Source organism: Zonotrichia leucophrys, chromosome 21 (assembly GCF_028769735.1).
Source record: "Zonotrichia leucophrys gambelii isolate GWCS_2022_RI chromosome 21, RI_Zleu_2.0, whole genome shotgun sequence".
Classification (NCBI taxonomy): Eukaryota; Metazoa; Chordata; class Aves; order Passeriformes; family Passerellidae; genus Zonotrichia; species Zonotrichia leucophrys.
This window is the reverse complement of record NC_088190.1, coordinates 7,632,148-7,659,456: the sequence shown is the minus strand read 5'-3', so window position 1 is coordinate 7,659,456 and position 27,309 is coordinate 7,632,148. Positions and strand designations below refer to the sequence as shown.

General features: G+C 53.2%; 1 protein-coding gene across 4 annotated transcripts in view; it reads left to right on the top strand.

The window, feature by feature from the left end:
* EPHB2 (EPH receptor B2) overlaps positions 1-27,309 on the top strand; it is a 128,788-nt gene that overhangs the window by 90,992 nt on the left and 10,487 nt on the right. The window contains exons 6-12 of one of the 4 annotated variants that reach the window (XM_064730794.1): positions 13,912-14,036; positions 20,803-20,965; positions 21,539-21,647; positions 21,783-21,847; positions 23,885-24,007; positions 24,433-24,680; positions 25,321-25,536. In XM_064730794.1, coding sequence (XP_064586864.1) covers positions 13,912-14,036; positions 20,803-20,965; positions 21,539-21,647; positions 21,783-21,847; positions 23,885-24,007; positions 24,433-24,680; positions 25,321-25,536 — 1,049 coding nt within the window. Of the gene's footprint in view, positions 1-13,911; positions 14,037-20,802; positions 20,966-21,538; positions 21,648-21,779; positions 21,896-23,884; positions 24,008-24,432; positions 24,681-25,320; positions 25,537-27,309 lie in introns of all 4 variants that reach the window. The other 3 variants (XM_064730792.1, XM_064730793.1, XM_064730791.1) reach the window with 3 other exon arrangements.

The following is a 27,309-nucleotide window of genomic DNA, read 5'->3' as shown; positions in this document are numbered from 1 at the left end:
GCTATGATTTATGGCCATTGCTCTTCATTTGACTTAAGTTTCCAAGGTTCTAGCCCAGAGATGTTTTAGATCAGCCTGAATACCAGTTCAAATCCCAGAAGCCCTGAATCTGGTTTGTGCTGGAGGGACCTTAAAGCCCAGCTCATTCTACCCTCTCTCATGGGCAGGGGCATCTTCCAATAGACCAAGCTGCTCCAAGCCCTCTCCAGCCTGGCCTGGGACACTTCTACGGATGGGAATTTTCCTCTAATTCAGTCCTGGCTTTAGCTAAAACACCTTTCAGGGAGAGAATTAGTCTCGAGCCATCAAGAGACAGCCTTGTCTCATCAGCTCCTTATACATGTGCCTGTGTAGATCACTGCTTTTTTTTCCCAATGAAATCACTAATTTTCTAAGGAAATACAGGTGACTCTGTCAGGACACCAACAAAACATTTGATTTGGGGAACTGCAAGCTGGAAGTGGTTCTGTGCAGTCTATCCAGGAACTGCAGAAATGGGAGACCACAATGACCCGAGTGGGGAAGCCTCAGCTGAGCTGAGGTGTCTGAAGTCCATGAGAAGCACCTTCATACTTCTTGATGTTTCAAGACCTGGTAGGGTACTTCTTGTGCAGAAAATTGACACAAAAGGGAGAAAAGCAGAAATTTCCTGAGCTTTGGAGCCATCTCACACAGGGAGGAGCTGGGACAAAGCCGGTTCCTCTGTGTGACAGAGCAAGCTGGAGGATCTGCTGGGCTGCTGTCCTGAGGTCACTTAAATCCCAGGTTTCATCTTTTGGAGACTTCCCTGGATGTGTTTCTGTGACAATTCAGCCTGCTCCCACTCTCCAAACCTCCTGAAACCTTGACATCCTCATGGCTGCTTCTCTTACCCCGTTAAGATCCAGACCTTGCCTTCCATGGACCTGTGTCACCATCCTGGTTCCATCATCTGTCTCCTCTCCCTCTTCCATTCACCCACAGCTCCCATCTTCACCCTGATGGCCACCAAAACGTGATGCGGCTTTGCTTTTGCTGCCCTCCTCCCCTCTCTTGTTGCCCCAGCCTGTTGCCTTCACTGCATCCCCCAGCCTGCAGCAGCTGGCAGTGAGTGCCCAGGAGGGATCCTGCCATGCCCAAATCCCTTCTCCTGTGCCACTGGAGACCATCTGCAGCAGATGGCTGGAGATCTGTCAGCTGCTGGCTCTTCAGGAGCCTCTTCCCTCTCCTGTGGTGGGCAGTTGGGGGATGTTGGCAGAGCAGGGGATGGGCTGCACTGCTGGAGCTTCCCGAGCAGATGCCCTTCCCTGCCCGCCTCCATCTCTGGGGGCTCCTCCTCCTGCTGACTCCCAGCCTTCCCTGTTGCATAAATTACACCATGAGTTTGAGGATCGTTTTTCCACACCTGCCTGGGGCTTCAGAGACCTATTCCAGTGCATCTGGATCTGACTTTGGTCAGAAACAACAGTCTGTCCATGATGGATGGGGTGGAAAGTCCCTTCTGCTGAACCAGGGGCTCCCTCAGTGTGCCACCATCCCTGCTCTGTGCTGTGCTGGGAGCTGATGGGAAGGCTCCAGGGCTCTCCTTTCCTCCTGTGTTCCAGATGGCTGATTTATGTCTCCTGCTGCCCTTGGCAAACACTGCCCTGGGGCAGTGCCCTGGGGCAGCTGGGGAAGCTGGCAGTTGTTCCAAAGGGGTTACTGCAGCTTCCTGGCTGGGTGTCCTCCAGTCCTTTTTGGGATCCCTGTGGGAAGGGCTGAGTCTCTGTGTGCCCCTGTGCAAGCAGGGAGATGCTCACAGTGCCTGGCCCTCCACAGGCTGCTCCATGGCCATCCCTGCCCTGGCAGGGTGCAGGAGGCAGCTGCACCTCCGGGGCTGGGCAGGGAATGCTCTTCCCAAGAGAAAATGGGATTTCCAGAACTTTCCCCTGCACAGGGAACCTGGTGGAGTTTGTCAATGCAAGAGAGCAAAGGAAAAGGTTCAGTCACAAATTAACAAGACTTAGTGATGTTCCATGGGCTGGAGCCCCTCCAGAGTCAGGCTGGGAGAGCTGGGGGTGCTCACCTGGAGAGGAGAAGGCTCCAGGGAGACCTCAGAGACCCTTCCAGGGCCTAAAGGGGCTCCAGGAGAGCTGGAGAGGGACTGGGGACAGGGGATGGAGGGACAGGACACAGGGAATGGCTTCCACTGTCAGAGGGCAGGGCTGGATGGGATACTGGGGGGGGATTCCTCCCTGTGAGAGTGGGCAGGCCCTGGCACAGGGTGCCCAGAGCAGCTGTGGCTGTCCCTGGATCCCTGGCAGTGCCCAAGGCCAGGCTGGATGGGGCTGGGAGCAGCCTGGGCTGTGGAAGGTGTCCCTGCCATGGCAGGGGTGGAAAGGTCCCTTCCAACCTGAACCATTCTGTGATTCCATGGGTGCTCTGCAGCAGACATGTCTTTCAAGGACTATAGCTCTAAGCTTTCTGTGTTTGAAATTTTGAAGTCAGGTTGTTCCTAAGGGCAGTTATCATTGCAATTAATGCAATTAGTGACAGCAATTAATGACAACAATTAATTGGCACTTTTTGGGAAAGTATATTTTTATGGAAAATCTGGGGGGCAGGTTGGAGGAGGGGGGTATCTGGCTCCCTCTGTGTTCCTGCTTCCCTGCAGTTTTTGCTGGGGACATGCCATGATCTGGAGCAGATGAGTTTTCCACGTGCAGAAGGGTCCAGGAGGTGGGGACGCCCTTGGCACCTTGTGACCCCAAAGCTGCTCTGGCAGCAGTGTGGGGGGCGCCAGGAGCCTCTGGAGCAGCTCCTCTGTGTGGGAACAAAGCCCTGCAGGCCGGGTGACACATGCAAATGGGACTGCAAACCCCACTGAACAAAGAGCTCAAACACAGCCAAAGCCTCGGCTGCCTGGGCCAAGTCCTGGGCTTGTGGCATTAGCAACTGCTCTAAAGGCTGTAATCTACACCAAAGCCTGCCTTGATTTGAGTGGGGCTGCAGCCAGGACCAGCTTTGGGCTGCTTTGCCATGTTTTTAAGATTTTCCAGCGTTTGTAGTTCCAGACTCAAGGAGCTGCAGGCTGGGCCCACTGGGAAGTTTTCCAGACACTTGACACAGTGTGGGTACCACTCTGATGGGGCCACCTTGCCAAGAACCTCGGAACAAAAACCTCACACACTGTGAAACACCAATTTTCCAGAGCTCCAGCGAGTCCAGGAATATCCCAGACCTGAGAATTTTTACTCCTTTAAGGGCAAATGTTGCTTATTAAAGAGCCCCAGTGCTGCCATTCCTTGCTTTCCTCAGCTTCTGCTGGAGAGAATTGGCTCCAAAAGTGTGTGGCTCCTGAACATGGCATCACAGGGGCAGAACTGGGAAAGGAACTGGGGGGACAAAGGTTGTAATAGTCCAGGAATAATGAACCCTTTCAGCAGGAGGGTCACAGACACACAAGTGCTGCTGGAGGGGCTTCTGGAGGTCTCCAGCCTAACCTCCCATGCAAAGCACGGTCACCATGGAGGGCAGGTGGAGAATCCTCCCTTCCTCCCTTCTTCATCCAGGTATTCCTCACTGTGGTGCATTCAGTGCTCATGCTGGAGGAAGGCATCTGAGTTCAAGTGCATTCTCCACGAGGGCCCATGGTCTGAAAGCCTGTGATGCTTAAATGGCCAGAGGGAGTTTTACCCAGAAAAGAAAAAAATTAGGGAGGTTTTAACCAGAGAAACCGATTTTCAGTTCAATACCTGGATGGGTTTGGACACTGGGCTGAACAGGAGCACAAAAACCAGGGTCCTTGGGGTCAGTGGTGGCACCTGGAGTGGGGACAGTTGGACCATTGTACAGTGACAGTCTGTACTGTCCCACCTGCTGGGGACTGTATGGGCCTGGGGTGCCGTGGGGCAAGGAGGGAGAGCTGCTTTGGATTAGGTGTCCTGCAGGTGAGACAGTGGTCAGAGACATCCAGGTTTCTGGGAATGAATGTGGGCTCAGTTGTCCTGTCTGTCCCCTCTGCCCATGCTGGAGAAACAGAGCTCACCCCCACCCCTGTGCCTTGCACAGAGGCCCTGTGTGCTCCTGCCACTGCAAACACAGTTCCCCAGACTGCTGGAGCCTGCATCCCCAAGGATTGAAGGTCAGGACAGCCCTTGCTCTGTGACTGATCACAGCACTGTCCTGGCTGCTGCAAAGCATCACCTCCAGCCTCACTGCACGGGGTGTGGGAATGCTATCCTGGGGAATGCCCTGCTCTGGAGCCACAGGGGATGCTCTGGACCACAGGGAATGCTCTGGACCCACAGGGAATGCTCTGGACCCACAGGGGATGCTCTGGAGCCACAGGGAATCCTCTGGACCCACAGGGGATGCTCTGGACCCTCAGGGAATGCTCTGGACCCACAGGGAATCCTTCTCCCCACATGTTGGAGCTGCCTGGGTCCCCCACTCAGACTGAGTCCCTGGGTGAAGGCAGTGAGAGGGAAGCTTGCCCCCTTCCCCCAAGGCTTTCCAAGTCTCCCCCTTCTCACAGTGGCAGGACAGTCACAGGCATCACCTGCCAGATGCTCTGACAGAAATTCTGCCCTGACAGAGCCTTCTCCCCCACATCTCCCCACTCCCTGCCCTGTCCCGTGGCCTCTGGACTGGCTGGTGCCTTGCAGCATCATGGTGCATTTCCCTGCCACTCTGTCTTCAGCCGGGGGTCAGGCAGTTAATCCTGACCCCGATCACAGCCGCTGCTGCACGGGGTAATTGAAAATGCCAGAATTCCCTGCTGACCTTCCTATAATAAAAGCAGTTCCCCCCATCCAGTAACCTGACACTCCAGGGACCAAGATCTGTCAGGAGGGCTCCGAGGAGATGCTGGAAAGCTCCCAGCTGTTCACCTCGCCTTTTCCCCTGGGTGATTTCAAAGTGTTGCCAGGGAGAGGCCACGGGCTGGGCCGGCTTTACTCTCTCTGAGTCGTGAGTGTTTTCCAGAGCAAATGTTGACTCTGTCTGACATGACATGGGTTAGTGGAATTAAAGTGATCAGAGATAGGGGGTTTGCTGCCTGTAACCTGATTCTCCCAGCTAAGCCAGCAGAGGAATGGATGCTTTGATTTTACCGGGATCTCGACAGCCCTGCCCCACTAGGCAGGAGTAGGGGCTCAGCCTTGGGACTGGCAGGTGAGGGGGGGCTGGCTGCAGACTGGGGGGAAGATTGCATGGGTCTAAATGTGTCTACAGATGATGAAAGAGAAGCTGTGGAGAGATCCTCGTGTCCCCCCTGCAGGCTGGAGCCACACATTCCCACCAGACACTCCCAGGAGATGCTGCCAGCAGAGTCTGAGCCCCTGGGCTGCTCCCTGCAGTGCTGCCCTGCCTGCTGGCAGGGTCTTTTCCCGTTTTATTCCCTTTACAGCAGTGCTCCAGCTTCCCAGTCTGCACACTGTGACCTTCCAGGTCACAGCAGCACCAAAGCTGCGAAGTGGCCCTGGAGTGCCATGGACATTTGTGTAGCTGGATGTGGGCTTGGTTTATTGGAGCCAGACTTCCTAAAAAACACTGGCAGTGATGGTGGCCCAAGAGTCAGGACCTGACACAGAAAACTGGTCTCTGCTATCAAAGTCTATTAGACAAGGATGCCCTGATGGGTCCTTTGGGATGGGATGAGCCAGAATACACTGAATCATAAAATCACAGAATCCCAGACTGGGTTGTGTTGAAAGGGACCTTGAAGATCATTTTATTCCACCCCCTCCCATGGGCAGGGACACTTTCCACTATCCCAGGCTGCTCCAAGCCCATCCAACCTGGCCTTAGACTCTTCCAGGGGTGAGGCAGATAGAGGTGGGATAGGAGGGAGGTGAGCTCAGGATGTTGAAAAAGCAGGGCTGGGAGAAAGGAATAGATCCCAGATGGAAGGTCTTGTTGATTAAAAGAGGAAGATGTCCTAGGAGATGTCCTGGGGCTCCTGGAATTGCTCAGAGTTGTGGTGTTGTGGGGATGGGTTAGAGAGACAAACACATGAGCTGCCTAAGAACCCTCAAATCAACTCAGAGACATAGAAGCAAAGAGAAAAATGGGCCTATTTCTTTCTCATTGCCCCAAAACAATTCTTCATTGTGTGATGCCCTCCTGCTGCTTTTTGTCAGCTTTCTCCTAATGAATTTCCCTGAGCTTTACAGAGAGTTTTCCCAATTACATGAACTTTGGATGCATCGAGGATCTCTCACTCCACTCCCAGCAGAACTGGGATGATAGGAAATGCAGGAACAGCCTCCTCCCCTTCCTGAGCTGGGGGACACAGCCAAAAATACCCAGTGGAAGTGCCCAGGGGAGAGGGAAGAGCAGCTCTGCAGGGCGGAGCTGAGGCAGGGAAGTGTCACCTTGGACACACTCAGGAATATCAAACCTCAGCAAGGAGATGGGTGCTGGGTACTGAACTCAGTTTTGAGGTTTATGTTTGAAAAGGAGATTAACAAAAAATTAGAAAAGGTAGAGGAGGAAGTCATCAGGCTGATAAATGTGTGAGGTGCTCAGGAAACTACTTGGAAAACAGAAAGGAATCACAGAATCATTGCCTCATTTGTGCTGCAAAGGACCTTAAAGATCTTCCAGTTCCAACACACCATGGTCAAAAAGAAAATATTTTCACTATCTTTCAGCTTGTCCATGATGACAATATTCTTTTTCTAGACTCCTCCTCCATTTAGTTACAAAACCCAGAAAAGTTCCTGCAGTTGGAAACTGAAGTCCATAAATTTTACCCTGAAAATAAAAGGTGCATTTTAAAAAAGAGCCTGAGGGAAACCTCCCCAGGGGCCTGGTGGGCTCAGCATCATCTGAAGTCCTCAAAGGAAGCAGGGGGTGTGCCTGTAGCATACTCAGGGGGTCAAACACAAGTGTTTCAGCTATTTTTAGCTCTGCCTGGGTTTGTGCAGATGTTCAGACCTGGGTGTTATGGAACTTTCCCAATTCTCTGCTTAATTGCTCTACTCTTGTGCTGTCTCATCGTGCTGCCCTGGGTTTGGTGTGACCTTCTTCAGCTTTTCCTGTGATTTAAAAGTGATTGCTTCTCCTGGAAAACTCACATTTTGTTCCTTTCTGTTTTCTTCCATTTCCTTCTTTCCCTTAAAACTTTTCATCATTTCCACCAAGTCCCAAAGAAGCAAATATTTGTATGAAAGTCAGATTCTGGCTATGCCAAGCCTGGGGCTTCATGGTGCAACCAACACCCCCCTTTGTCCCTGCAGGAGATCAGGCAAATCCTTACTTACAGATCCCAAAGCCTCTTGTGGAGGATGAGTGCAGGTTAAGCTGCCTTTGTGTGATGGATCTGTGCCACCTGGGGTTTGGTTTCCCTTAGCTGAGGTAGCCTTGAGGTGCTGCTCTGGAGCCAGGGAGGTGTTATCCTCATGTCACAGCATCCTCAGAGAGCAGCTCTGCCACAGGGGAGCCTGGACATGCTTTCAGTCAAAGATGTAAAGCTGTAAAGAGAGATGTGCCTGGATGGGATCTTTAGCAAAAGCTCTTTCAAAAAAAAAAAAAAAAAAAAAGGAAGCTCTTTCATAAAAGTGGCTTCAGCTTCATAATCAGGGCCCAGACCATCACTTGTGATCTCTTATCTTTTTTCTTTTTTTTTTTTTTTTCTCCTTTAAGAGACATATTTTAAATTCTGGTTGTGCCTCAGACACAGTGCCTGGGAGACAGGACATGTGGGGCTCGTTTACAGGGATGTGGCAGAGAAGGAATGTGTTTTATGACCAAAAATTGGGATTTTATCTAGAGCTAATCAGAAAGGCTAAGGGGTGTTAATACAGAGGGGCTACTGAGGGGAGCCCCATTCTTGGAGGTTTAAAGATTCACCTAATACAGTTTCCCTTCCTTGGTGTGGTCATGGACCAGAAGCTCTGGGAGTCCCATCCCAGCAGCATTCCTGGGATTTGGTGCTCTAGGGAACTGAAAGGGGCAGTGGAAGAGGAGGGCTCAGTCCTATCAGCCTTCACAGCTCTTCTCTGCTGCATGTGGAGGCACCTGGGCCTCTTGGCTCATCCCTTTCCTCAGCACAGTCTGTGGAATGGAGTGGAACATAGAATATTTCAGGTGGAAACACCTACAATGATCATCTGGTCCAGCTGTTTCACCTAGACATGGATAATGAATGGGAGAGGCCAGAGCAGCACAGCCTGGGCTATGTCTGTCCTGCTGGTACTGACTCCACACCATGGCTCTGGGACCAAGCCCAGAGCACAGACTGCATTCCCTTGGCTGTTACCCTTTTGTTAGATGAGAGCATCAGGATGTGTCAGCCCCACCCTGACACGGGCCAGACCCACCTCGTGGTACCAGAGGCCTTGGCCTCTGTGAGGCTGAAGCTGCTACACTGATTCTGGGGAGGTCAGAACCAGCCTGGTGGCTTTGGTGCTTCCCTTGCCAAAACCTCTGGGACCACACATTTCCTCCCCAGTGGGTATTTGAGTCTTCCTGGGAGACAGTCAGTCAAGCAGGACTTGAGATCCCAGTTGTTCCTTAAGGATGCCTTCATGGGAAATGTGGTGTGCAGTGGGATTTGAGACCTGCCTGACTGTCCACCTTGTGGCATTGAGCCAGCCTGGTTTGAAAGGACAATGTCTTGAGGTGTCTTCAAATCCCAGAATGATTTGGGTTGGAAGGGACCTTAAAGCCCATCCCATTCCACCCCCTGCCGTGGGCAGGGACACCTTCCATAGCCTCCCCAGTCCCTCTCCAGCTCTCCTGGAACCCCTTTAGGCCCTGGAAGGGGCTCTGAGCTCTCCCTGGAGCCTTCTCCTCTCCAGGCTGAACCTTCCCAGCTCTCCCAGCCTGGCTGCAGGGCAGAGAAACTCCAGCCCATGGAGCATCTCCATAGCCTCCTCTGGTCTTGCTCCAACTCCTCCACATCCTTTCTGTGCTGGGACCCCAGAGCTGGAGGCAGAATTGCAGGGGGGTCTCTCCAGAGCCAAGCAGAGGAGCAGAATCCCCTCCCCGGAGCTGCTGCCCACGCTGTGGGATCAGCCCAGGACACAGATGGTGTTCTGCCAGCCCAGCCCTGGATCACTCAGGGGTGATCTCTTCAGGGAGGTGATGGCCATGCAGCTCTGCTGGCAACACCTGAGCATGGGGGGACCTCCTGACCCCCATCCTTCCCAAGTGTTTGCAGTTCCTGAGCCCAGGCAGTGCTCTGTGTGTGCTGCAGAGCTGCAAGCACCCCCACACTGATCCTGCAGAGCTGCCCCAGCCACAGAACTCTGCTCTGCTCCCTGGGTTGAGATAAACTGCCAAATGCCCAGCCTGGGCAGGGGTCTGGCTGTGAGCAGCGTTGTGTGGCCATGCAGGGCTCGGGGTGGTGACCACAGAAGTGTCACTGGCATCCCTCCTGTGGGGTCAGCGTGTGGGGCATGTTGGCTTTGTACATTAGTGGATTTTCATTAAGCTTGTTTTACACTCCACTGGTGGCTTCAGTGTGGTTTGTTTCTCCAGCAATTCAAGGAAGCCACAGCATTGCACTGAGAGGAATCTGAGGCCATCCCTGATCAAGAGGATGCAGAAAGTGCCTTTCAAGGACTGCAGTGGTTGGGTTTGCCTCAGTGCCTTGTGCTGATAATGCCAGGGGTGTGGGTTTGATCCCCGTATGGACCATTCACTTCAGAGATGGACTCCGTGATCTTTGTGGATCCTTTCCAACTCAAAATATTCTGTGAAATCTGTGCAATCAAATAACATTGAGGTTAAGGGATTCAGTCAGGAGCAGTGTTGCCATCAGCTGTGGAATGAAGGCAGGTCTGTTTGTTTTTTGCACTTTTGGGACACACCTACCCCTGGATACCCCATCGGGATAAATCCACCTCTGTTCACACCTTCATGGTGACAGCACAGGGAGATCAAGGCTCTGAGAGTGGGGACTCTCCATATCTGATCTCCTCTGTGTGTCACAGGGCACAGTCAGCTGCCTGGGCATCGTGTCAGAATCCAGCTGAAGCCGTTCCTGATGACTGGACCTGGGAAAGTCACTCTGAGTCTGGCTGGCTCCTCTAAACTGGTTTCAAGCTCACATATCCAGTGCCAGCCCATCCCTATTCACGGGCCTGGGAGCCTCTCTGTGCACCCCAGGCCCTCACCTGGCATAAAGGGTGTGACAAAGGACCATGTTTTGTGGCACTGCAGAGTTAGCAAAAAGTCCAGGAGAGGGATTGATTGTTTCCATCTGCTCAGCAGTCTCAGGGCCACACCTGGGCTCCTTCATCTTCCGGGGCTCCCAGTGTCACACTCCTGGACAAACTGGAGCAGGTCCAGCAGGACAAGGAGGTTACCCTGAGGCTGGGGCTGGAGCATCCAAGGTGAGGGCAGCTGAGGGCTGGGTCTGATCAGCCTGGAGAGGAGGAGGCTGAGGGGCATCGAGGGGGAGAACAGTGGCAACATCCACAAGGCACAACCAGCAAAATCCCAGTGGAATGTGAGGGAAAGTTTCTGCCCCTAAGAGCAAGGCAGCTGGGGGTGCTGCTCAGAGCCTGTGGGAGCCCCATCCATGGGGATCAGACTCACTAGGTCTCATCTGGACACAGTCCTGAGCAAAATGATCTGATTTTGAAATTAGTCTGCCAGCCGTGGGACCAGAAACCTCCAGAGGTCACTTCTGAGCTGGGCCTTGCTGTGATTTCATTGCTGTGCACTCCCCTGGTGTCCTGATAAGAGCAGCAGTTACTGAGGACACGCACTGGGGAGGTTCCTGCTCTTCCAGAGCCCTCCCTTGCCCCAGGTGCAGGAAAGGCTCTGAGGTTGCTGTAGTCATTCATCTCCCCTGCCTCCTCCCACCATGCAGCACATTTGCCTCATTAAGCTCCTTCCATGAGCCCCACCTCATCCTTTTGGGTCTTTTGCTGAGCCAAACGAGAGCAGGTTCACCAGGTACCAGCAGCACATGAGTCACACACGTCCTGCTGTAGCTGTTGTCTGGTACAGCTCCCTCAGGAGAGGCAGGAGATGCCCTGGAGAGGTCCTGTACTCCCAGGCTGGGGTGCAGTGCATGGAACTGGAAGAACATCCCAGAGACCTCACTCCTACCAGGAGGAACCTGGAGCTGAGGAGCTTCTCCAGCTGCAAGGCCACTGAACCTGTGCCTGAATCATGGGATGTTGCCACATCCTGGTGTTGTGGTGGGACAGCTCTACCTGTACATGGCCCCTGTCCTGGAAAAGCCCAGTGTGTAATGTGGGATCAGTTCCCAGAGCAGTTGGCACAGACACTGTGGGCTGTGTGCTTCCCTCAGTCCAGTGCCATCCCTGCCACAGGGCATCCGCAGCACAGTCACATCTTCCTTCTGAGCCTGGTCTCCAGAGACAGAGATGTTTGTCTTGAAAATTGCAGATGTCCTACAGAATCTGTTTGAACAAGGAAGCAGTGTGCTCTGGCAAGAGCTGACAGGCTCCAGAAACATTACCTGTGTTTTATCTTCACACAGCGTGAGAAACTCTTCCCAGGAGTATGGAAAGATGTGGCCTGAAGCAGTGGGATGGGGGTGTCAAGCTGGGAGGGGAGCAGTGCCACGGAGTGAGGGGAGGACTGAGGTGACACAGAGGGTTTCAGACTGTTGGGTAATGGGGCTTTGCTCAAGCAGAAATGGATGGAAGGAGTGGCCTCAGCATCTGTTGGAATCATGGCATGGTTTGGGTTGGAAGGGCCTTTAAAGATTATCTCGTCCCACCCCCTGCCATGGGCAGGGACACCTTCCACCAGACCAGGTTGCTCCAAGCCCCATCCAGCCTGGCTTGGGACACTTGCAGGGATGAAGTTCTCTGCTGTCCTTCTAGTTTTGTTCTCCTGGACAAAACTGGAGCTCAACAACACTGCTGAGGCTAATCCACATCACGCCTTCCTTCAGGAGTGAGGGAACCCAGGTAGGTGAAGGAAAGTGGTGCAGCAGTGTGATGCAGGTCTTGTGTTTGCCAAACCCAGCCCCTTGGCACCCAGACATTGAGCATCCTGGGAACTGTGGTGCTGAGTCAGAAAAGCAGCAGGGAAGAGGCAGATGGTGGACCAGAAAAATGGCTTTTGTTGGTGTGTTGGAGAGGAGCTGCTCAGTGGTAATTTATTGTGATGTGCAGGAACATGCTGGGGCTGTGCTTGTCCAAGCATCGTGGTCCTGCCACTGCAGTCCCAGCTGGCACAGCTCCTGTCGCTGCCCCTGATGCCAGCGGGAGCCAGCCTAGAGATGGGTGAGAGGTGCCTTCCTCTGGGTGCTGCTCCTCCAGGCTGTTTCTCAGAGCTGCCAAATGAGTTGTTCTTCCATGAAATATTGTAAGGGTTGGACTTGGGAAAAGCCCATCTGAGTGCAAACCACTCTGCATCCATTTGGCCTGGCATGCAAGTGATGGGAAAACTTTCATGCTACCACTCTCCAGTCCTGTCCTAGCCCTGAGGCTTCTCTTGTGCCCTGCAGTTGCTGCAGTGGTGAGCCTGTGCTGGCAGCTGTGCCAGGGCTAACGCTGACTGCAGCTCGAGCTCTCTCTCCAGGGCTGGGCTGGCACTAGGGCAGGTCTGGGGTAGCCCTGCACTGAGGAGGATGTGCTGGCAGTGCCAGCAGCAAGCAGGGCACAGGGAGGGCTCCTCTCACCGCTCTGGGATGGGGGAGAGGAGCCAGCGCAGGCAGCTGTGGGTGTCAGCCCTGCAGCAGGGGTGGGGGTGTTGCTGCTCTGCTGTCAGCACCTGGAATCAGAGAATATCCCCACAGGGGTCATCGAGTCCCACTCCTGGCCCTGCACAGACACCCCAGCAATCCCACTGGTGCATCCCTGAGAGTGTTGTCTGAGCGCTCCTGGAGCTCTGGCAGCCTCGGGGCCGTGCCCATTCCCTGGGGAGCTTGGGCAGTGCCTGCACCCTCTGGGGGAAGAACCTTGCCCTGATATCCAACCTATCCCTGACCTGGCAGAGCTCCAGCCGTTCCCTGGGAGCTGTCCCTGCTCACAGAGCAGAGATGGGAGCTGCCCTCAGGAGAAGCTGCAGGCTCCGAGGAGTTTCCTGCCCCTCAGGACTGAGGCAGCCCGGGCTGTTGGCTCACCCTGCTCCCCAGCCCGCCGGGCCAGGGCCGCTCACAGGGTTTCCCAGGGCGTCCGCAGCTCCCAGCTCCGGTCCCTTCCTTGAGGGCCTGCCAGTCCCGCTCCGGTCCCTGCCCATGGGGCTGCCAGCCCAGCTCCGGTCCCTGTCCGTGGGGCTGCCAGCCCAGTTCCCCGCTCCGATCCCTGCCCGTGGGGCTGCCAGCCCAGCTCCGGTCCCTGCCCATGGGGCTGCCAGCCTGCCAGCCCAGCTCCCGGGGCGGCTTTCCCGGCCTAGGGTCCCGGCAGCGGGAGCGGCCCGGGTGTGTGAGGGCCGGCAGGGAGAGCGGCCCGGGTGTGTGAGGGCCGGCGGGGCCCTTTGTGCTCGCTGCGAGGAGCGGGGCCGGGCCGGGCTGCTCTCCATTGTCAGCGTGTCAGGTCAGCTTTGTGCTGCCTGCTCAGCGCTGGATGCGCCTCCCGTGATTGGCATGTGCAGCGTGCAGCCCCAGCCGGCCCGAGCTTTGGGAAGCTGCTCTGAGGGAATGGAAAAGTAAAAACCACCCATTTCCCCATGGCAGGCAGCAAGGAGTGCATGCTGTGGGGCTGGTGGGGCTCTTTGCGATGGAACAGTGCTGTGCCTGCTCCAACCTGTGCTCCTTTTTCCACTTTCCTGCTTGAGGCACTGTCCTACATGTTTTCTAACTACCAGTTCAGCAGAACCATTTTTTTCCTCCCCTCACTGCTCTCTACAAACAGCAAAATCCAAGATCCCCTGACCTCTGCTTGTAAGCTCTCCCAGTGCAGGAGGTGAATTCCAAAGCTCCAAACAACAATAACTGTCCTGCCCACCTCGTGCAGGTTGAGGGTCCTACCTGTGCAGGTGTCTGACTGTCTGTCCCCCCTCTCTCTCTTGCAGCCCCTTCTGCCGTGTCCATCATGCACCAGGTGAGCCGCACCGTGGACAGCATCACCCTGTCCTGGTCCCAGCCCGACCAGCCCAACGGAGTCATCCTGGACTATGAGCTGCAGTACTACGAGAAGGTACTGAGGGACCTGCACAGGGGTCACCCACAGCTTTTGGGGAGAGGAGGGGGGCAGACTTTATTTAAGGGCGTACAGTGGTTGTTAAGTAGGAAACTTCTCTTACTGGTCACATGGCTGACAGTGGCCATCAATCCTTGGGGTCCAGTGATGATTCCAGAGGCTCAAGTGTAGAAAATCCACTGGTCATTCAGGAGCTTCTCCTGTCACCTCCACAGAACTGGTGGCAAGTGGACCCATTGCAGGGAGGGCAGGGTAGCCAGGGTCCAGGGTCTGTTTTTCCTTTTTGTGTACCGTGGCATCAGAAGGAAATGGGAATGACAGGGAACATCCAGTCCCAGGCTGGCGTACACTCAGTGGGTGTCCGGTCCTGGAGATTTTCTGGAGTGCTGTCCATGGGTGCATCTACCCCAAAGGTGTGTTCGGCATCCCTTCAGCATCCTGAGCCCAGATGTTGTACAGGGAGAAGGTGTCCCATGCTCCCATGGAGGGCTCGTGCTGCACGATGGAGTCAGTGTGAAGGGCTCAGGCAGCTCTGGCCCTGTCTTCTCTGAGGAACCTGCTCCTTCCATAAGCTCCCTGTCCAGGCAGACAGAGGAATTTCATCTGGACTGTGCTGGGGTGTCTATCCCACCAGTGGCTGCTCAGACACCTGAGGACCATGTGGAGGTTGGTCCCAGGCCCTTGCAGGCTGAACTTCATCTGTGCAGCCCAGGGGAGATGGGGAGCAGGAGACTTCTCCTTCCAGGAATCTGCCCCCTTGCACAAGAGCTTATAAACTATACATTATAAATTGCAAACTAACTAATTAAAAAGCTTTATGATTAAATGGAACTGAAAATATTTTTCCCAGCAGTTGCCGGAAGAAATGATTAATCCCCCCCACTGCCTGCCTGTGACCTATTTTCTCATCACCAAGAGCCAGAGGGAGAATGGGGAGGAGGGGGGGCTCCTTTGTAAGCTGTTAAATAGGTCCTGACCTATATTGCATAAATCACAGCCATTTATTTTGACCCTTGGAAATTATCCCAGAATACGTGGCAGGATGGATGAGTAGATAACAAGACAGATCTGGGAAGCAAGAGGGGTCCTTTCCCTGGGGACCTTCAATGTAGAGGCAGAAGATCTCAGGGAGTACATTCTCCTCTTCTTACTTTATCTTAATCTCTCACTCTCTTTCTTTCTTCCCTCTCCTCTGTTTTCTGAGGAAGGCTGTAAATAAAGGGAATTTTTGTCTAAAAAACAGTGCTGCTGCTGGTGGCCAGTCTTTGCAGGCAGCCACATCTGCCTGTCCCATTGTCAGAGTCAGGGCACAGCCTGTCCCTGATGATGGGGACAAGTGGCCCCACTCTCAGGCAGGGCTGTTCATGGAGCACTAAGCCTGGCACAGAGGGCACAGCTGGGCTCAGGTTCTCCCTGTCCTGGTTTCAGAGAACCATGGAAGCATCCCAGAATGGTTTGGGTTGGAAGGGACCTTAAAGCTCCTCCAGTGTCACCCCCTGCCATGGGCAGGGACACCTTCCACCCATCCTGGCCTTGGGCACTGCCAGGGATCCAGGGGCAGCCACAGCTTCTCTGGGCACCCTGGCCAGGGCTTTGGCCCTGCTGTGCTCCTTTCCTGCTTCCCATCCATCCAGCAGTTGGATGTGGTGTGTGACACATTCCCAGGTGTGTCCTCACTGCACTGCCAGTCTGTGCAGAGGTGATTTCCTTACAAATATTTCATTCCAAACTGTCCCATATGCTTCTGAATGCTCAGCAAAGATCTCTGGAGCTGGTTAAGTTTTTTCTGGTTGAATTTTTTTTCCCCCCAGTAGAAAATTATATTTTATTTTCATGCAAACAGCTCAAATGAAGAATAGCACCATACACACTGTGTATCAAAAGCACCTTGACTCTTCATTTTTAATGGATTCTCTTCTATATACAGACATTAAATTAAAAAAATAGAAGAATTTATTTAGTGTTGACAGAAAAGCACTGTTCACAATACCTGAAACAAAGGTGTATTTTTGTTTCCCTTTCACAGATTATTTATAACACTGCTATTCTTAGATGCCATTAAAAATGCCTGTACAAAGGCATTATGAGTTTTTTTCACGTGGAGTTGGAGCAAATCTGTGCAGATTGTTGCACAAACACTGCCTGACATGGCTGCTCTCTGTAGCCCTCACTTTAATGTGTTGTTTTTTCACTTCCAAGAGGTACCTTCCAGTGCTTGTCTTATTTAAAAAGTCTGTGTTGTCTTCATTTAGAAAGGGCGTAGCAGTATATCCAAAATTGCCAAACTCATCCTGGAGTGTGGGAACTGGAGACCCACTGCAGTATCAGACACAGCAAAGAGCAATTGGCCCTCCTCCTTATGCAAAATGATTGGGTTTGATGATGCTCAAAGTCATCCATTCTGTAATTGTTTGAAGACATTCAGCCCAATTTGGTCACCAATGCAAGACTTTAGAGGCAAAGGAGCCCTTTGATGTCTCCAGCCAGGGCTGGAGTAGGGGCATGGGCTGGCTGGGACATGAAGGGTGGGGGAGAGGACCTGTGAAGGTGGATGTGGAAGTGGAGGTAGAAGCAGAGCTCTCCTGGTCAGAGCCCAGCACCCCAGGACAAGATGTCCCCAGGGCTTGGCCCACAGATGCTGGAGGTGCTGCTGCCAGGCTGACTCAGGGGACATCCCTGCCCATGTCAGGGGGTTGGAAAAGGATGGTCTGTAAGGTCCCTTCCAACCCAATCCTGGGCTTCTGTGATTGTCTGACTTCAGAGTCTGTCCTGCAGTGCAGGACACCACAATCCCCGAGCCTGGAGCCAAAGCTGCTGCCTGGTGTTTCTCATCTCTCCTGAGATGGGGCTGTCCCTTCAGCCAGTGCTGCCCAAACCCTTGGAGGGGTCTCTGTCCCAAGAAAACTGGGAGTTCAAGGACATGGAGAGGAAACCCTGCCAGGGAGCCCTGGCATAGCCTACCTGCAGTCCCAGTCCCTGCCCAGGGCCACACTGGGACTGGGCACTGTCCAGGACTGGGTTGGGACAGGCATTCAAACACTCAGAGGATAATTAAAGTTGGAAAAGCCCTCCAAGATCAGTCAGCCCAACCTTCACCAAGCTACATTGCCAAGTGCAGCATCTCGTTTTTTGAGCACTTCCAGGCATGGGGACTCCACTACTGCCCTGGGCAGCCTGTGCCAATGCCTGAAAACCCTTTTAATGAAGAAATGTTTCCTCATATCTAGCTTGCACTTCCCTTGGCACAACTTGAGGCCATTTCTCCTTGTCCCACTTGATGGGATGCCTGGCTGGGGGCACAAATCTTCTTGGGCTGCCCCCACAAGGGGGGGATCCCTATGAGAGCCCAGGTGCTGGGGATGCCGCAGCTGCAGCCCCAGTGTGGCTGGCAGGGCCCTGCTCCCACACGTGGGCATCCCGAAATGCAGCTGTGTGATGGTTTGGCACCGGGCCCTGGTGTCCTGCTGTGTTTGCCCCCAGGGCCATGGCAGATGTCACTGTGCAGGCTCATAGGAACTCTGCCAAATTCTGTCAGTTGACATTTTTTTCTTGGCTTTTTCATTTTCAATTTTCTTTTTTTTTAAATGCAACTTTTTAGAAGCAATTTTTGTAAATCCTTTGGGTGTCTCGCAGCCTACCCATGTTTCAAGAGACTCTTTCTTTATTGATCAGACTTTGGTTTTAGCTTCAGTTTGGCTCGTGGGAGGGAGAATCAGATAAAGACTCAAAATCAAACCAGTGTGTTATTTTGAATTAGAATGTCCAAACTCAAAAGAAAATCAGCAGGGGAAAAGCCCCCAAACACCACAAACTCTGCTTGGACTTGGGCTTTAAATTCTGGGATGCACTTGGCTAGAGGAGCCCAGAGAGGTGAAACGGGAGAAGTGTTTCAGGTGAATGTGCAGGTTCTGGACAGGTGATGCCAAGGAGGAAGAACAGGTTTGATAAGGGAGGTTGGAGAGGTGTAAATGGTATTTACTTGTGGTCTGGGTTTAGAGGAGAGCACATCACCAGCACACCTTCCTCAGCCAGGCAGACATCAATTTCCCAGGCTATCAACCACCTTGTAGGCTTGGCCATTACATTCCATTTAAAGTCCTCCAGGAGCAGGGATAAGGTTCTCCAAAAGAGTTGGACAAATGATTTTTAAACAACTGTGTTGTTAGTGCCCTCCAAGGGCCTGGGAGGATTCATCCAAGCCCTTGAGCTCTAAAACTGTAAACATTTCCTGACCTATTTCTCTCCTCAACTGCCTGGGAAAGGTCCAAGGGAGTGCTGAGTCTGATCAGACAAACGAGGCCATGGGTTTTCTGTGTGCTCATCTTTCCATGGGGTGTGTGTATCTGTACTTGAGCTTTTCATTGCCATCAGTCCAATTACCAGAGACCCCAGTGACAATCAGAAACCTTCAGCACCAAGTCCAGATGCATAAAACAGATACTGTAGTTTTTAGAAGGGAAAACTGTTCCTGAACAGTGTTAATAGTGGAGATCTCCCAGGTATTTCACAGAATCATAGGGTGGTTGGGCTGGAAGGGACTCAAAGCCCATCTCATTCCACCCCTGCCATGGCAGGGACACCTTCCATAGCCCAGGGTGCTCCAAACCCCATCCAGCCTGGCCTTGGACACTGCCAGGGATCCAGGGGCAGCCACAGCTGCTCTGGGCACCCTGTGCCAGGGCCTCATCACAGAGAGAAATTTCTTGCCAATATCTCATCTTGCCCTGCTCTCCTTCAATCTAAAGCGATTTCTCCTTCTCATATTCCTCCATGCCCCTACATGTAACACAGAGCTCCCCTGCACTCCCTGCAGAGGGATTTGCCATCAGCATCTCCACTCCTGGGGTTTGGCCACACACTTGAAGAAGCACATTCCTGACAGGCCCCTCTCTTACCACCCACCACACCAGAGCGCTGCTCAACCAACAGCTTGAGACACAAAATTCACTCCATTCAAGGCCAGCTTGGATGGTGAGGGGAGGCCCTGGCACAGGCTGCACAGAGAAGCTGTGGTTGCCCCTGGATCCCTGGAAGTGTCCAAGGCCAGGTTGGACACTTTGTCTAGTGAGAGGTGTCCCTGTCTGTGGCAGGGGGTGGAACTGGATGAACTTTAAGGTCCCCTTCCAACTGAAGCTGTTCCATGATTCTATGACCACGAGATCCCTGACAGGAAGGTACAGCCAGGTGGGTGTCAGTCTCTTCCTCTGGGGAAAAAGCAACAGGACAAGAGGACATAGTCTCAAGGTGTGCCAGGGGAGGTTCAGGTTGGACAGCAGGAAGAATTTCTTCATGGAATGGGTGCTCAGACATTAGAAGGGGCTGCCCAAGGATGTTGTGGAGCCCCCACCCCAGAAGTGTTCAGGAAATACTGGACATGGCACTCAGTGCTCTGGGCTGGTGACAGGTGGGCATCAATCAAAGGTTGGACTTGATGATTTTGAAGGAATTTTCTGACCTTAATGATTCTGTGGGATCTTCCTTCTGCCTGATTGCCCCTTCATTACCCTCTGTCCATCAGTACTTTACTGCAGAAGTTGGTTAGAGGTGCTTTCTCTTTTCTGGGAGTTTCACACTGATCTCTTGTTCCCATGGGAAAAGCAGAAATGTCTCCATGCATCCATCTCCATGTCATTTCAGAGCTGAAACAGAGGTCAGTCCCTTGGTCACACCCTCAGTCACACTTAGGGAGTTCCCCAAACCTCATGTCTCACTTTCTGCCAGTCCCTGTCAGAGTCTCACAAGGTGACCCCTCCTCACTGAGGGTGCAGGGGCGTCCAGTGCAGTGACTTGAAGTCAGGGACTCTCTGGGAACTTGCCAGCTCAGATTTTGAGCTGCCACTCCTCTGTTGCATCTGGTGATCTGCCAGGGCAGCCAGGATGGATGAGCACCTTCAGTGTCACTTCAGCCACCGGATTCCAAAATCTGTGCCTGCACCTCCATTTTTCAGTGCTTGCTCACAGCTGGACTTTCCTAAGAGCTCTTTGTTTTCCAGAAGCATTGTGCTGTTGGCATTGCTGTTTTGCTCTGACTTTTGGGACTTCATGGCAGCCAGGCTCCCAGCCACTGTCTCTGGCCATGTTCAGGACCCTCTCTCATCATCCCCTGTTGACTCCATGTCCTTGGGGGACAGAGACTACCTGTTCCCTTGTGTGAGGAAATCCTGTCCATCCAGTCCTCAGCTACAAAACTGGAGACAAGGGGCAGAACAAAAGTTTGGATATAGTCTCATTATCACTTTGAAATGTGCTCTTGGGGTCCCCAGCCTTGGAAACTTGGCCATGGCCCCTGGAGAAGCAGGCTCTGGGCAGTGGGGTGCAAGCAGAACTTCTCCTGAGGTCCATAGCCCAGTGTTCAGGTGGGCTTTACCTCCTGGCAAAGGGAGATGGGAGTTGGGGAAGAGCAGGTGGACTGTGCTGAGGCTGGCTAAGGCACAGCAGGAGGGGTAGGGGGAGGAGGAAAGTGCCAAGAGAAAAGCACAGAAGAGGGAAGAAGTTCCCACCTTCCCATCTCCATTGACCTCAAGGCTTAGAGAAGCAACGTGAGTTTTTAGCTACTCTCTTCTCTAGAGCCTTCCCTGGGAGTGGTGAGTAGCTCAGGGATATCCATACTCACATCCTTGAGTCTGTGTCTCCCTGCCAGGAGGAAGGACCTCTTTGTTCAGACTCTGGTGGTCTCTCCGCCCTGGTCTCCTGCCCTTCCTCCTTCCAGAAGCCCAATGTCTGGACTGGTTTTTCTGATGATGGATTTGTTTTTTCTTGGCAGGATCTGAGTGAGTTGAACTCGACCACAGTGAAGAGCCCCACCAACACTGTGGCAGTGCAGAACCTCAAGGCTGGCACCATCTACGTGTTCCAGGTGCGGGCGCGCACCGTGGCCGGCTACGGCCGCTACAGTGGGAAGATGTATTTCCAAACCATGACTGAAGGTGAGTCTGCAGCTGCTCTGTAAGGGTGACTCAGGGTCTAGAGAGATGTGGAGATAGACAAGCAGCTGGTCCCCTTGCTGTCAGTCCCTTCAAGGGTGTGTTGAGAAACCACATTCAAGACCCGGAGAGAGGCCTGGTGCTTGTTCCATGCAGGGAAGGCCTCAGTTTCTGCCCGGCCTTTCTGTTGTGGGGATGTGTCTGCTCAGCTGGATGTAGTGGAAGCAAAATTTATGTTTTCTACCTGTGCAGCTGCTGATGACAAACACAGAGCCATGTCTCACTTTTCTAAATTTGTGCTGCTAAATAAAACAGACCAAGCCAGTTTTCTGGCCCTGGGGCCAAGGACAAGGCACAGCACATGTCCACAGCACTAAACCTTCCTCCCAAAAGGAATAGCTCCATCCACCCTTCCTTCTGGGACACATCCCCTGGCCAGAGGGGAGTCCCGGCTGTCCAAGACCAAAGCCATGCCAGGAGTCAGACATGGCCCATGCTCAGGGCTCTGACCTCAATGACTTGTGGGGGATGGCACATCCTGTGCCACAGTAACCTGTTCCCTTTCCCCTGTGCCAGCCGAGTACCAGACCAGTGTGCAGGAGAAGCTGCCGCTCATCATCGGCTCCTCGGCGGCGGGGCTGGTGTTCCTCATCGCCGTGGTGGTCATCGGCATCGTGTGCAGCAGGTAGGGCAGCCTGAGGCACCCAGGGCGGGGCACTGGGGACAGGGCATGGCAGGGAGGGGACACAGGTGTCCCCACAGCGCAGCCCCAGCCCCAAGGGGCCCATGCTGTGCTCAGGTCTCCCTTCCCTTCCAGAAGACGGGGCTTCGAGCGGGCTGACTCGGAGTACACGGACAAGCTGCAGCACTACACCAGTGGCCACAGTACGTACCGGGGGCCCCCCCCGGCCCTGGGGGGCCGCTCACTGCTCGGTTCGTGCTCCTGCTCACTCGGGGCTTGGGGAGGGCTCTGGGCAGGGTGGGCATGTGTGTGTGGGCAGGGCAGCTCCTGATCCCCCCCGCCCCTGATCCCTGCCCTGCTCTCAGCCCTGCACGCTGTCAGGTGCCCGAGCGTGTCCTCCGGACCTCGGTGACAACCAACACCCCCTGAAGCATCACTGTCTTCTGTGCTGCAGTGTCTGCCACCACAGCATGTCTTGCTCCTCCAGCTCCTGAGCTTTGCCCATCTCCTGAGCAGCAGTAACACCCCTCCCTGACCTGTCCCTGTCCCCCTGCAGGAACCCACAGAACTTTGCCAGAGCCCATCCCAGTGCTCACAGATTCCCAGTAGATATGAGATATATCTATGTTTAGGTATATAATACAATACCTAACATGCCCTGTCTTGTAGCCTCCCTCTTCCAACATCCCTGTGCAAGGCACTCCCTCACATCCAGCATTCCTGCTCAGCCTCACTGCACATCCTGCCTCACCCCAGTGCATCCTTCTTCCCCCATCCCTGGAAGTGTCCAGGGCCAGGTTGGACAGGGCTTGGAGCAACCTGGGATAGTGGCAGATGTCTCTGCCCATGGCAGGGGATGGAATGAGATGAGGTCATTTAAGATTCCTTTCAACCCAAACATTTCCATGATTCTATGATTAACCCCTGCCTTCATGTCCCTGAAATTCCTTTCTCCCCCCTCACTGAAGACCTGTTGCTCTAATCTTGCTTAATTCCAATCTCAATTGTGATTTTCCTCGTGTTCTACTTGCAGCTTCAGGATTTCTACTCTTTTAATACCTTATTCCTGTACAAATACGGGCCTTGCTCAGAGCATGGAAAGCACCAGCAGTGTTTCCACTCAGGACTCGCTGTTGCTCCTGCTTTTACCTGGGAAACGTGTCCCAAAAGGCAGAGCTGCAGCCCTGTGCCCCAGCAGCCTGTGCTGGCTGCCTCGCTATCACTTACCAGGAAAAACGACACTTTTCAGGAGACATTATGTAAATGCAGCTCTCAGTTGTTTGTCAGTCTGGGCTGCAAACACACATTCACACATTCTCCCGGGGCCTGGTGTGGGATGTGACAGCTCCAGGCTGGGATGGGTTTAATCACTGTGCCTGCACCACTTGGAACAGGCCTGGTGCCACAGGATGCAGCAGAGCTGATACAGCCTGGCTGCCTTTTAGCCCCTTCCTCACCCAACACACCTGGCCAGGGCTCAGTCCCTGCTCAGTCCCAGCAGTGGTATCTGTGCAGACACTGCAGCAAATTGCCAAGGCCCAGGGAGCCTGTGAGCCCTGCAGAATCCCCTGAATACAACCAGCATCCTGGAGCTGGGAGTCAGTCTGGTGCTCTGTGGGGCTCCTTATTTAGGGAGCTGTGAGCTCTGCTCTCCAAATAGCCCATGTTGGGGTGACCCAGGGGCCAGAAGATGAGTACACAAAGGGGAGAAGCACAGGTGAGGGCTGTCCCACAGTGCAGGTGGCTGGGATGTGGCAGCAGCAGTCCAGCCTCACCAGGTCCCATGGCGTGTCACTGTGTCCCCTGCTGGGCCTAGCAAGAGGAACCTGTCTTTTGTGATTTTCCGAGCGTGTCCCACTAGGGAGGGAACCCAGCCTTGGGCTGGGGTGCCAGTCAGGAGAACAGGGCAGACTGGACTGTCCCTCCTGCTTGCACAGCTCCTGGAAGGGTCACAGATCCCCATGGAGGAGTCCACAGTTTGTAGTCCAGCCTCATGATATAGTTCCTTACTGCTCCAACAATGACCTGTGGGCCAGTGTTCATGAAAATCAGTGTTAGCAGTCTTGTGAAACATGGCTCTGCATGTTCTTTCTCAAACTGTTTCTCTCTGTGTGCTTCGTGCCTTGTTTATGCAACTTGCTGAGGTAAAAGACTGTCACTCAAACTGTTTTATCTTTGCCTTGATGCCAACCATTCCAGTTGCATCCATCTGTCTGACTCTCTCCCTCACCTTTCTGCAGTGACTCCAGGGATGAAGATTTATATTGATCCTTTCACCTACGAAGATCCCAATGAGGCTGTCAGGGAATTTGCAAAAGAAATCGATATCTCTTGTGTCAAAATCGAGCAGGTGATTGGGGCAGGTAGGTGACCTGGGAGTGGCTGGCTGGCCCTCAGCAGCACAGCAGCACATGGATTTGGGAGGGTTTAGCCTGATGCCACTAAGACCTTACTTAGCCCCAGGCTGCACTAAAGGAGCAGGGGAGTCCAGTGCAGGAGAATCAAAACCATCAGTTTCCATGTGCTTGTGAGCCCATGGGCAGTGCTCCTCAGGGATGAGTGCAGCTGGAGGGGTGGAGAAGGAGGGAATGTGGGTCAGGAGGTGGGTGCTCAGCTCAGGGACAGGGATGGGTGCTCAGCTCAGGGACAGGGAGTAGATACTCATCTCAGGGACAGGAGTGGGTGCTCAGCTCAGGGACAGGCAGGGCAGATACAGCTGGGGCCAGGGGTCCCTCAGGGGGCACAGCAGAGGTGGAGAAGGCTCATAGGTCATACCTTGTGTTCACAGGGGAGTTTGGTGAGGTGTGCAGTGGGCATCTCAAGCTTCCAGGCAAAAGGGAGATCTTTGTGGCCATCAAGACACTCAAGTCTGGCTACACGGAGAAGCAGAGACGGGACTTCCTGAGTGAGGCCAGCATCATGGGGCAGTTCGACCACCCCAATGTCATCCACCTGGAGGGGGTGGTCACCAAGAGCTCTCCAGTCATGATCATCACTGAGTTCATGGAGAATGGCTCACTGGACTCCTTCCTGCGGGTATGAGATCTGGCAGTGTGCAGCTTTAGAGGCTGTGCTAGCACAGAGGGGATTGGGGGGGAAGGTTCCCTTTGCAGTGGCCTTCCCAGCCTGGCTTTCCCTGTCACTGAGGCAGCTGCTGCATTGTGCAGGGGTCTGTGTTTTGGGGACAAAGCTGGGGGTGGCAGCACCAGGGCTGTCATTTCTTATGTGTCTGTCCACTCATCCTAGCGAGAGGCTGTGCCTGCCTGCCCACAGGTGCACATCCAGACTGACCCATGGACGCCCATGGAGGGACAGTCTAACACAGCTTTAACCCAGCAGGACCCCACCTCCAGCTGCTCTGTCTAAATAGTTCTAGTTCTGGGTTTGAAGTGGGTAATTGACTCTGTTGAAGGGAAGTAACCTGGTCAATGGGAATAGATTGCCCCTTCTGAGCTCTGCTGTGCAGGGTGGGTGCATTTTGAGGTGACAGCAGCTGCCGTAGTGGTGCCCTTGGGATGTGTGAGGTGACTCCCACCCCCTGTGAGCTCTGCACTCCCCACCCTCCCTGGGAGGGAATGTACTCATGGCATATCCTGCCATGGGTGTGGAAAGAGGCTCCTGGCTTTTGCCTGGGCTGTGAATCCGCTCCTGTGACCCGTGTCCGTGTGTCCCTCAGCAAAACGACGGGCAGTTCACGGTGATCCAGCTGGTGGGCATGCTGCGGGGCATCGCCGCGGGCATGAAGTACCTGGCGGACATGAACTACGTGCACCGGGACCTGGCCGCCCGCAACATCCTGGTCAACAGCAACCTGGTGTGCAAGGTGTCTGACTTCGGCCTCTCCCGCTTCCTGGAGGACGACACCTCCGACCCCACCTACACCAGTGCTCTGGTAATGCTGCTCCTCAGCCAGGGAGGGCCAGGGGTGCAGGAACGAGTGGGAGAGGGAAGGAGGGACCCCCCCTTGACAGCAGGGAGCACTTTTTCAGGGTGTCAGCAGTGGAAAGGTCCCAGATGAGAAAGAGCAATGAAATAAACTGAAGAAGATTTTCCCTTTCAAGATCCTGTCATTCCTGTTGAGCCTTCCTCCAAACACATCTGCAAACACACACATGTCCCTGAAGAGCCCTCGGTTGGGATCATGCTCTGCACCTCCCCATATGATTCACCTGGGATCCTTTGAGATGTGACCTGCCCTGACAGATTTGTTGCCAGGGCAGCAAGTCTGAGTTTCTTACCATCACTGTCCAGTCATGCTGCCCTGCTGTCCTTCCTCATGTCATCTCACTGGCTCAGTCCCAAGAAGGATAGACTGAAAGTGTAGGAAGTGTGGGTGGGTGCCAGATACTAGATGCTGATCTTCCAGAGAGTATCCAATTTAAACAGAAAACCACTCCTAAAAATGATTTCATGTTCATGTAACAACTTCCCAGGAACACCTTGGTGCCACAGACACAAGTGCCACCGAGAACTTGTGGCTCATGTCAGGCTGCAGAAGGTGCCCCAGGACCAGAGGATTATTTGGTTTTGCTCAGTGAGAGCTCAGCCAGGAGTTCTCATAAACACCACACAGAAATGCTCTGCACAGTGCATCAGGATCAATGCCCACGTCAGGAATCCTTGGAAATCAGTGTTGATAGAGCTGGGGCATGACCTGTAGGAAATCACCTCTCCTGGGTCTTTTCAAGCTGGCAGTGATGAGATGTCTGGCATAGCTCTTAGTAAATTTTATCAGTAGCTAAATACCTAACAAACACCTAAAAATGTGTGGGTTTATTCTCATCTGTGTAGCTTCAGACATCAACTCAGCCATCAATGGTTTTTGCAAACACTAATAACATTTATTTTTCATATATCCCTTACAGCCAATTAAATTTCCCTTTGTTAACTAAATACATGATGTTTACTGCTGTTCTCTATCCCTGGTGTTATGCCTGTAGCTTTTCTCTCTAATAATAAATTCGTCATCCCTAATTTATTCTCCTTAAACTGTGGGCACTGTAGCAGGATATTTATTATCCCTAATGACAGATTATGTGCACCTACTGTATCAGAAGTATCTTCCTCTGCGAAATGGTTTTTGTCATCATTCTCCCAGTGACCTTGTGTCCATGGGTAAGCAGAAGTCACAAGTTCTGGCCTGGGAGGTTCATGGTGGACCTTAGGAAAGTCTTTGGAGTGGTGAAGCTCCAGATCAGACCCCATGGAGATGGGAGGTCTTGCTGAAGTGAGTTCCCACAAGAATCCTCCAAAGTCAAGTTTCTACTTTAGGACTTCTTCTTAGCCATTTTTAAAATCCACTGATTGCCAGGAGTTTTGTCAGGAGTCTGCCTGATGGAGAGGACATCCTGTTTGGTATGGATTGCTTCGTCTTCCCCTTTTGTGGAAAACAATATTTTGTCTGAGGTTTGTGGCTGTGAAAAGATTAAGAAACATTATCTTTTTTCATTATTCTGGCATGAACTGGGGCTGAGTCTTATGAAGTCCTGAGGGACCCTTAATAAGACATGACAGTTGTTCATTGACAAAATAGAATGTTTTTTAATCTTCTCCCAGCCACAAAACACAGACACTTCTGCTTATTTTTTCAGCACAGGGGAAGATTTTCCCTTCAGAAGGTCCCTTGAGTGAATGGCTCAAGTCCAAAGCCCCTGGTAGAAAATCA